Source organism: Electrona antarctica, assembly GCF_951216825.1.
Source record: "Electrona antarctica genome assembly, chromosome: 1".
Classification (NCBI taxonomy): domain Eukaryota; kingdom Metazoa; phylum Chordata; class Actinopteri; order Myctophiformes; family Myctophidae; genus Electrona; species Electrona antarctica.
The window spans coordinates 40,032,986-40,044,576 of NC_136806.1; the positions used below are offsets into that span (position 1 = coordinate 40,032,986).

Here is an 11,591-nt window from a genome sequence, read left to right on the forward strand (position 1 = left end):
CTCAGCTCTCCGCCGCCCATCCTGCTCAGCTCTCCGCCGCCCAGCCTGCTCAGCTCTCCGCCGTCCAGCTCTCCGCTGCTTAGCTCTCCACTGGCCGACGCCCAGAGCACTCTGCTGCCCGGCATCCACAAGCCCCTGCCTGCTGTCTCCATTGGTGACCTGCCTGCGCCCTCTGCACCCTCACCGGTTGTATGTCCTGCTGACCTGCCAGAGTCCTTGCCAGCCATCTCCCTAGATGTCCTGCCTGCGCCCTCTGCACCCTCAACAGCCCTATCAGCCGAACCAGAGCCCTTGTCGGTCATCTCCAGTGGTGACTGGTGTCAACCTGAGGTCATGGAAGCTCTGGTCCTGGACCTTCTGGTCAGCTGCTTCCTTCAGCTGCCAGTGCCTGCAGTTCCGCCTGCAGCTCCGCCTCCAATGCCTGCAGTTCGGCCCGCAGCCCCACCTCCAGTATCTGCAGTTCCGCCCGCAGCCCCACCTCCAGTGTCTGCTCCTCCGCCCGCAGCCCCGCCTCCAGTGTCTGCTCCTCCGCCTGCAGCCCCGCCTCCAGTGTCTGCTCCTCCACCTGCAGCTCCGCCTCCAGTGTGGTCTCCTCCGCCTGCAGTCCCGCATGCAGCCCCGTCTTCTCCGCCTGCAGTCCCGCCTGCAGCTCCGTCTTCTCCGCCTGCAGTCTGCAGCTCCGTCTCCTCTGCCTGCAGCCCTGTCTTCGCCTCCTGCAGCTCCGTCTCCTCTGACTGCAGTCCCGCCTGCAGCTCCGTCTTCTCCGCCTGCCGCTCCATCTCCTCTGACAGCAGTCCCGCCTGCAGCCCCGTCTTCTCCGCCTGCAGCTCCGTCTCCTCTGCCTGCAGTCCTGCCTGCAGCTCTGCCTCCAGTGCCTGCAGCTCCACCTCCAGTGAGTCTCTAGCCCCAGCCCCTCCTCCCACATGTCTGCAGCTCCGTCTCCTTTGCCTGCAGCCCCGTCTTCTCCGCTTGCAGCTCCGTCTCCTCTGACTGCAGCCCCGCCTGCAGCCCCTCCTCCTGAGTCTGCAGGCCCGGCCTCCAGGTCGGCCACCAGACGTCGTCTTGTCCCAGCGTCCGGGCCGCCCACCAATTGATGCGGCCTCATCCCAGCATCCTTGCCGTCCCCCAGACGACACCTACTCAACCCTGGTCCATCATTCAGGCCGCCCACCTGATTCCTGTGCCCAGCCCTGGACTTTTCCTGAGCTTGAAGCTACAATTAAGTATTTCGTGCTTTAATAAATGCGAATATTTGAACTTTCCTGCTATCTTGACAACCCTAACATCAAAACACCACCCAAAGATCACTGGCTTTAACACCTAACACCACCCAAATACAACATCACCTTTAACACCAAACACCACCCAATTACAACATCATATTTAACACCCAACACCACCCAAATGCAACATCACCTTGACAGCCACATCCAAATATAACATCACCCTCCTAACACCAAAAACCACCCAAATACATCAGCTTTTCATGCCTCCACATCCCAAATACATCACCACCTTCACACCCAAAACTCGTATTACATCAGCTAACTAACGTATCCACATGAAGGTCTTTTGCACAGCTTTGCCTCGTGCAATATACGACACTCTCACAAGTGGAATGGAGGATTGCGGGACAACCCCCAACTACCCCATCCCTTGGGTGCGTACGTGCGCGTGTGTGTCTGTGTGTGTATCCCCCCCTCCACAAAATGCACTCCCACGCATGATTAGTGATTACTCATTCATACAGACTAGTTCAAAGGGAGGCTTCTCTCGCCTCTGAAGCATTGAAGCAACGCTTTAAAAGCGACTGTTCGTTGCGGTTTCCTTATATGGCCAGTCAGGCTGAGCGCTGTCCGTGGTGCTGGACCCCAACTATGGGGGGGGGGCGGCGTGTGTGTGTGTGTGTGTGTGTGTGTGTGTGTGTGTGTGTGTGTGTGTGTGTGTGTGTGTGTGTGTGTGTGTGTGTGTGTGTGTGTGTGTGTGTGTGTGTGTGTGTGTGTGTTTGTGTGTGCGCATGCACACACAAACACACACACGCGCGCGCACACACACGCGCGCATACATACGCATTGACACACACACACTGACACACACACACACACACACACACACACACACACACACACACACACACAGAATGTTGCACATCCAATACAGTCTACGTGAGATGGGCAAGGCCTTACAACATGTCATTGATCGTGGGGGGGGGGGGGGGCAGAGAGAGTGAGGGGGAGGGGGGGGGGCTAATGTAGCACATTTCATTGATGAGAGCGTTGTGTGGGCTGCAGCTATAGGCAGCTGCCTGCATGCAGCCCTATAGGCTTGGCTTGGCGCCGGGCTGCTGCTCTGAAGACACAGGCAACATGACAGAGTCCCTGCTGCTGCTCACAGACGTGTGTGATTATTACCTACCGCGGTAGGCTAGCTACCGTACTTCAACAAGCCGCTTTATACCTAATTTACATCAATCTCCACAACATGGCCACTTACAGTATAAGCAGATAGGCATGCAGATTAACATTAAGATTACCCCCCCTCTCCAACACACATGCACGGCACGCACGCACACTCACACTGTACGTGTGGCCCTTCACTGGCTACATCATCATCATCATCATCATCATCATCATCATCATCATCATCATCATCATCATCACCAATTCACCATCATCATCATCATCACCATCATCATCATCATCATCATCAGCCTGATGCAGCAGCGGACGTCCACAATTACCTTTCATCCAGTCCAGGACTTGCTTAGGTGTCCATTTACTTATCGGTTCCATAACCAGAGCCATGTTGTCACAGTCTCTCCGAGATTAGAATAACAGGACTCAAAAAATGACGACACGAAGCGACCCGTCAGTCACATCTGGAACCACTTGGTGAGGACGTCCACGAAGGAAAAAAATAAAAAAGAACAGTGGAAGGCAATTTTACTCTCTCCATCGGAGGAGCATGGCCGCCTGCAGAAACGGTGAGCGGGGATGCGGACGGTGGTGCAATTCACGCGCACACACACGCACACACACACAGTCACACTCACACACACGCTCCCTCTCGCTTTCTCTGACTATATCTTCCCCTCTCTCTCTCTCTCTCTCTCTCTCTTTCTCGTGCCTTCCCGCCAGCAGTGAGAAGTGGATTCAGTGATGGAGCAACCCCTCCCCTCCTCCTCCTCTCGCTGCTGCATCACAAGGACCACCACTCTCCCAGACCCAGGGAATGCTGCAACGCACACACCACACCATATAGGGAAAGCTCTCTCTCTCTCTCTTTCTCTCTGCCCCCCCCCCCAACCAACCACCCCACCCCATCCACGATTCCACCCTCTCTCTCTCAGAAAAGGAGGTGACAAAATTGTCATTTTTCTTTCTGTCACCCCTTTGCCAAGTAAACAACTTAACTCAACTCAAGAACGTAATTTATAACAAATACAGGCACTATTCTATGTGACATGTTGTTGTGTTGTATTCCACAAGACAGACAGACAGACAGATAGACAGACATACCTAGGTCTTATTATGTCACATTTGTATTAAGTTCGTACAAACTGGGGAGGAGGTTGTCATCAGCTGGAGAGAGTGCTGCCTCGTTTGTAATCTGTGGCCCCAGCGCCCCCTGGTGAGCACCTTAAACACCACTGACGTCATTGACTCTGGAAAGACAACTCGTCCCGTCCCGTCCCGTCCCCCCCGCCCTCTCTCTCTCTCACACACACACACACACGCACACACACACGCACACGCACACGCACACGCACACGCACACACACACACACACACACACACACACACACACAATCACCATCACCATCACCTCACCTCCGTCCTCCAAAAAAGATAGGCTTTATTATTATTAGATCGATGGAGAAATCAAGCTAAGACATCGATAGACAAAATGTAGACAGTTACAATGAGTCTTAGAACCTGCATAGTGGTTCAATATAGAGGGTATGCGCGTGACATCATCATCAAACCAGGAAGTTATGCAGGAACGCCTACTGAGTGGCAAAAAAACTACTTTCTGGCCTTGACAGCCCATACATCCACACAGAAAAGTCATATCTGATTGCATTAAACAACATTAAACGATGTTAAACTCACTTTGCCTGTTGCTTTGTCACTCGATTTGCCACTCGATGTGCCATTCACTTTAAGCATGTGCATACTCTCTATTGAATATATTCAATGTCTTATATACCAGAACTTTTCGTGTCAATTAGGCCCTCCAAATTGATACAGCATCACATCACATAAGCATGTTTTAACACAACACGTTTTTGAGATTTTTAAGAATATTTGTTAAAAATACCAGATCAACAAGCTCATAACACGCCGCATCGCAAGGCATTGTGAGCTTGTAGACTGGCTATTTTCAAATAGGCAATGTAGTTAAACTCATTCAGGTGGGGACCCCCTGTAAGTCCCAGGGACATGGGGACCCCACTTTGAGAAACACTCTACACAGAGCAGTCAGAGGACGTTTTGTAGGGGTTGTGATTACATGTCTTGTACAGCAGCTAAAAGGCCACGGGTCTGATGCCCACAGTCTTGGATTGGCTATCGGGAGAATTTCCGGGTATGGGCAACCACACGAATAAAGAGCTATACTTGAGCTTTTACAATTTTTCATGACAAATCACAATTTCTACTATGTGTGTGTGTGTGTGTGTGTGTGTGTGTGTGTGTGTGTGTGTGTGTGTGTGTGTGTGTGTGTGTGTGTGTGTGTGTGTGTGTGTGTGTGTGTGTGTGTGTCGCGTGCACACCCCCACAAGTGCCTGAAAGAGAGAGCTCATCTGCTCCATGCATTGATATAAGCCGTTATTTCTGTGGACAGCATTTCTGTGTCCTGACTATAGTCTGTTCATTGAAGACACTTGATTACTTCTTGATTTGATATGCAAGTACGCAGCAACCTTGGACTGTATGAGCAATATGTAGGCCTATTACAGGCTGTGATGAGCTCAAGGGAAGAAAATTACATTAGGTGAGTCACTTTTTTCCATATTGGAAAGGCATTAAATGCCTTCCAAAATGAATGTATGTCCCAGTCCAGCCCTGTTAGGTTTGGTAGGTAGGTAGGTAGGTAGGTAGGTAGGTAGGTAGGTAGGTAGGTAGGTAGGTAGGTAGGTATAGGTAGGTAGGTAGGTAGGTAGGTAGGTAGGTAGGTAGGTAGGTAGGTAGGTAGGTAGGTAGGTAGGTAGGTAGGTAGGTAGGTAGGTCGGTAGGTAGAATTTACGTCATATGTAGACGAGCAAATCGGCTATTTTTGTCACACAAAGATTAAATTCCCATTGACAATGAATGTAGAGGTGAATATGGAGAAACCCAAGTAAATTATTATTATGAGGCCAAAGGCATAGGGAAAGAGCAGTTCTCTTTCTCACAAATATTAAATGAAACAGTTGCAAATATTTTAAGAGGATTACCGGTAGATGCTGCCAAAGCAACAGGCTTAGATGCCATCCCTGCCACTTGTTTGCGGGATGGAGCTGAGGTGATAGCTCACATTATAAATCTTTCAATCGCCCAAGCAAAGGTGCCTCATGATTTTAAAAAGGCCAGAGTTACTGCCCTACATAAAAAAGGCAGGAGGGATGATGTAAGTAATTACCGGCCAGTATCTATTTTAAGCATTCTTAGCAAAATATTTGAAAGTTATTCACGAACAGATTTCAAATTATGTAAATCAGTTTGACATTTTATATGACTTATAGTCAGGTTTTAGACAGTCACACTCTACTGAGTCCTGCCTACTATACCTAACTGACCTGATAAAAAAGGAAGTTGACAATGGCAAGGTATATTATTATATAAATTAAAGGCAATAGGTTTTAAAAGGGAGGCTCTGTCACTGATACAGTCCTACCTTTCAGACAGATTCCAACTGGTCGAAACAGGTGGTTTGTTCTCGGAGCCGAAAAAACTCACCTGCAGTTCCTCAAGGAAGCATAATAGGTCCTTTATTTTTGACATTAATGACATGGATGCAGCCTATTCATGTCCTTTATTTTTGTATGCAGATGATTCTGCTTTACTGGTGACAGGTGAGTGCTTAGAATCAGTTAGTCGCTCTCTAGAAAACGAGTTAAAAAAAGTCAACAGATTGTTAAGTGATAACAAGTTATCCCTGCAAATCTGAGTAAATCTGAAAGTATAGTTTTTGCTTCAAGGCACAACTTTTAGAGAGGTATCCAACTTTTCAGTTGAATGTTACAGAGTTAAACTCCAGGAGAAAACATCAGTTACATATAGGTTGCACACTAGACCAGAACATGACCAGTGAATCAAACACAACACACAACATTTTGTATTCATCTTTATGGCCCCAAATCACACCTTAGAAAGCACGAGTGTCTATTTCAAACACGAAATGTTTTCTGAATGGGGGGTCATATTTTGGGGTCATATTTTGATGGCTCAGATGGTACGAGTTGGTGGTTTATCCGATTCCTTTATTGGAGAAGCATAATATTAGATAAGTTCAGGGACAGGGTCCGGTCTGGAAGGTTAAGCAGAAATAGACCTGGTTTCTTTTAAATTTTGCATTTAAAAATAATATTTGCCTGTTTGGAAATTGAGAACCAGAATTAAAGTATTTATCTTTACATTTTGAGCATAATGGAGATCTTGAGGGGTCAAACTTATTTAAAATATGGAGTTCTATGTTGTATAGATGCAACATTCTTAAAGACCTACTGAAATTAAAAATACGTTTTTCACACTTTTAGAACATTTCTGTGGTCATCATATGGGCACACCTAAAAATGGATGCATAAAAAGGGAAACTTTACATTTTTCCGTATTTTTATATCAAAAGTCAATAAAAATTAAATTTGAATTACTTACCTTTGAACCAGAGCCATAGACCAAGACAGAGTTACGACAACTGAGTGCACTTCATGGGGAGAGTCCAATGGCGGCTCTTCTACATAGACTTCTATTGGCGAATAGGGACTCCGGAAGTTTACGGAATGCATTGGAGTCTATGGGCTCGCACGAGTACATGAACCACGGGACGTGACTGGGCTGTTTTCTGCCCCCTCAATGTCATAACCGGATTTCTCCTCTCATCCACTTGCATTGGGTGCGTTCGGAAATGCGCACCGGGAATGTGGTCAGTTTGTTGAGTGTGGTGAGCGGTGACGTCACAGAGTGCGTTCAGTGTGCCTTATTTACGAACGACCACAGCTGTGACGCATTCACACTGGACAACCCCAGCTTCAGGGTAGGGTCGCTCAGTGCGGGCACTCGGCACTCGGCACACTCGGTGCGCAGCGCACTGGATTTTCGAACGACAACGCACTGAGTGCACTGAATAAACGAACGACAAGAGAGCACACCAGTGCGTTCAGGGCGCATTTCCGAACGCACCCATTGAGTTGCTCACCCAGCACATGAGGCGTTCTTCCGGGTTGGAATTGGGATTGCTTATGGGCCATACGTCAACTCGCTGGGCCGTTGATATCATTGCGTGTGTTCACGTATGAAACATAGCGTTCACGTATGGAGCATGGTGATGACGTGTCGAGGCTCACATGCATATGAATCTTGATTAAATTGACCTGTTTTATTCCCATTGCGGCATCGTCCTTGATTACAGAAATACTCCGTTTTTAGTCTCATTCAAGGTGACATCCATGCAGACCGTGTATTACTCGTTTTAAAGTTAATCATCACGCTAAAATATGTATCTGAAAACATTATAGGTTAGGCCATGAGCGTTGCTGCCTGTCTCTCTCTGACCTTGTTTACAGACAATCGGCATGTGTGCACGCATCACGCGCGTATGGGAGCAACGTCACATAGCCTGGAGGGATAAGACGTTCTGATTGGTTAAAAAACTACAAAATAAAATGCTCCAAATAGCCATTTCACCCCATCTTTAAGTCCTTAAGTCTATTGCAGCGACATGTACTACTAAAACAGGAAAGAATGCTTGCCTTCCGGTCAGCCATTTCACTTCCCCATAACATTATCTATGTTACCAGTATGCTTATTCCAAGTATCCATAAACTAACCGTTGCTCTTCTTAATTTACTTAACACAGGTAGCTTATGTGTTCATGGCCTGCAGCTTGTTAGAGGCCTTTAATTTAACCACTCACTCTGGTGTCTCAAAAATCTCAAAGTGGTTCAGTTAAAGGCCTCTAACCAGCTGCAGGCCATGAACAGTTCAACAGGGCCAAGCGTCGTTCTATCTCTCTCCTCTGGGCTAAGTGCCCATTTTGGTTTGGTTGTGTGAGTTTCTTTGTTTCTCACCATTTCTATCTAACCACTAATCACTCATACAGTACAGTACAACACTCTCCCACCTCACACTGATCCACTGAGTTACATTACATACCTCATTCATTTGTTGTTGTCTCCGCCAGGCTGGCGGTGTGGCCAAGACTGTTTGCGCCACTGTCCGTCCGTCACACACACACACACACACACACACACACACACACACACACACACACACACACACACACACACACACACACACACACACACACACACACACACACACACACACACACACACACACACTACCTGGAGGCCATAGCAGAACCTCTGCCCCAAACATCACACAAATCCAATGCCTGAATCCTTTAGCAGGGTAGATATAATTTCATCCATAATATCCTTAGTAGGCAGAAATTGATTTGATTACTGAATTAATTAAAGGGACATAAATGGTAAATGGTGCATTTATATAGCGCCTTTATCCAAGGCGCTTTACATATAGATTATGCATTACATTCACACATTCATACACCAATGGCGGCGGAAACCATGCAAGGCACCAACCAGCACATCAGGAGCAATTCGCGGTTCAGTGTCTTGCTCAAGGACACTTCGACACTAAAGGTGGTTGCACACTGGACACGTTTTTCGGAAAACACAGCTAAAAATCCGAAATCGCACTCTGTGTGCAGGGACCTTAACTCTGGGGGAGCCCGGGTTCGAACTGGCAACCTTGCGGGCATACGGCCACTCTACCCCTGAGCCAGCAACGCCGGCCGGCCATCTTTAATAATAACCAGTCATGTCTCAAAAGTTAATATCTTTTTGTTTGTGTTTGCACCGTTTGTTTTAATTATTTTTTTTAATTTGCAGAAATTCTCATGGTGGCGTGATAACAGGACAATTCACGTTTTTACGTATAACTGGACCGATCGGCGTGAGACTTTGCATGCACAGTTTGCACACTCCCTCTGGCCCCAATTTTTCACATCGGCCTTGTATAGCACCACCAGGAGTCCAATTTTTGCTAAAGGTTTTTCTTTTTGAGGGGCTATGTCCAGCTTTTAGTGTGTGTGAAAACACAACCTTTGTCCTAACACAAACATTAAATGCCATTGACAATGAATGGACAATTTTGAGTGTTTGTGTAAACACAAATATTGCGTAACACAAACATTGGAGACGAAGGGGAGGACACAAATTCTGATTGGCTGGAATGAGATGATGTATGATGATGTACGATGATAAGTGCGCCCCTCACTTCACACGAGTGGTATTATTATTATTAGTGTGGTTGCCCAAAGGGCAACTAGACTATAGTTATTGTCACACTTTTGTATTATTATTCTTCCGGAGTAACCTACCTAACTTCTGCTGTGATTGGCCGAGCTTTGCATAAGGTTTGTAGTAGCTAATTGGCTGTTGTTGGTTACGTAACCAATCTATGTTTTACAATCGTTTATAAAGACATAAATTCCCTTGCAGGGGCAGAAGACTATTCAAGCGTTATAGACATTTTCAATATAACCCCTCCAATTTATCCCCTCCGAATTACTTACGCATGATCACAGGGGTAACGTGACATTGTAATTGGCTGACAATATGTATATTGTATATGTTCTGTCTTCTTGCACAAGAGAGTGTGATATTCATCATCATCCATTATATTTTGACCAATCACTTATTGATTAAATACTTTATTAATAGTTTTCAAGAAAAGCACAGAAAGTGCAGTTCTATACAAAAGGATGCTCAAAAGATTAACCCCAAGAAAGTACTATGGCTTGTTTCCATTGGGGTCCTGTGCACTGTATTCAATTCATCGAAACATTTATTGACAAACAATAATAAACAAGTAGAAAGGTGGGGGGGGGGGGCCATTTTTACAGGGGTCACTGTGTCAAAAGTAATGTATGTCTTTTCTCTTTGGTTTCTTTCTCTATTGTGTGTTGAACAATCCCAAGGACACTGGCACAGGTCACTTCACAGCTTTTCTATGCAGATGTTTATAATAGATATTTATATAGTAAGAACATTGTGCACAGCCGCGTTACCTTTAAATGCTTTAATGCTATAGGGCTGCATCTTTTTGATTGATTATTTGTTTCCCCCCCGTTGTTATTGTACTTTGTTTACTATTATTGTTATTATCATTAATAATGCTTCTGTCTTAACCCATTTTGGGCGGGAACCCCTTTTGGTGTTTTAAACATTATGTTATAATTTAGCTATTGAAAAATAGCAGATCTACAAGCTCATAGCGCGCCATCGAGTGGTGCGCTACGAGCTTGTAGGTCTGCTATTTTTGAAAAATCGTGAAAATATTTATTTTAGAAAAACTGGAGGATTTAGAAGAATTCTTTTAAATTTCGAGGTCAGGAAACCGCCCTTGTTGAACCCTTCATTATGTTTCTAACTGCAAAGCGACTTCATGGAGCTGAGCTTGTATGAACAATTCCACCCACTCTTTTACTCCTGTAAACCTGTGATGTGAGAAACAACTTGAAGTTGAGGATGACAAATGATCCCATGAATCTTGAACAATACTGATTAATAGGTTAAATCTATGCACTTTACATCTTTGTTTTAAGTATTGGGTTTAGAGACAACAATGATCCATTCATAAATTGCATTGCTGTGGGAACTCTGTAACACGACTCCTGCCGTTTCATGACTGAAAATGTTGACAGACAGGCAAAAAACCCAAAACAACAAGACATCCAGGCCTAATCTAAAAATAATTTGATGTTTTGATTAGACTATCCTTAGATAGTTAGATTTCCAACTATCAAGCTGTATGTGGGAAAGTGTAACTTTAGAAACATGTTTCTGAAAAGTCATTTCCCCAAAGCTGTTTTTGTGGCAACTGGAATGACAGAGTGAGGCCAAGCCAAACACTCACTGCCAATAATTAACCTAACCAAGTTAAAATATCTATCTATATTTGCACCACGTCTCTGTACGTCTGCCTGTCTGTCTGTACGTGTGTACGGCTGTAATGCACGTAACTCGAGAACCGTTCGCCCCACCGACTTTAAATTAGGCACACGAGTTCCACACCCCCACAGGGAGCGCAGTGCCTGGCGTCGAGTCGGTCTGACCCACGGTTGTCCAGAACCACCACAAAAGGCCTCTGCCCGGGCTCTGGACATGGCCCCTCATGCCCATGGTCCATATATGGAGCTGGCCTGTTCTGACATCACAACACTCCATATTTGGGCATGCCTGAGAGCTGGCCTGTTCTGACATCACAAGTTTCACAACACTGCATATTTGGGCATGCCTGACACAGAACTCTTTATAGGAATAAAGGAACACACAGAGAGAGATACAGAAATCTCCATATATGGGC

General features: G+C 46.0%; 1 protein-coding gene across 1 annotated transcript in view; it reads right to left on the minus strand.

The window, feature by feature from the left end:
- The window catches only part of LOC306923776 (connector enhancer of kinase suppressor of ras 2), a 133,456-nt gene extending 130,565 nt beyond the window's left edge, over positions 1-2,891 (minus strand). The window contains exon 1 of the mRNA XM_079502073.1: positions 2,741-2,891. Within this exon, the coding sequence (XP_079358199.1) occupies positions 2,741-2,804 (64 nt within the window). The 5' untranslated portion in view covers positions 2,805-2,891. The remainder of the gene's footprint in view (positions 1-2,740) is intronic.
- Positions 2,892-11,591: the final 8,700 nt, after the last annotated feature.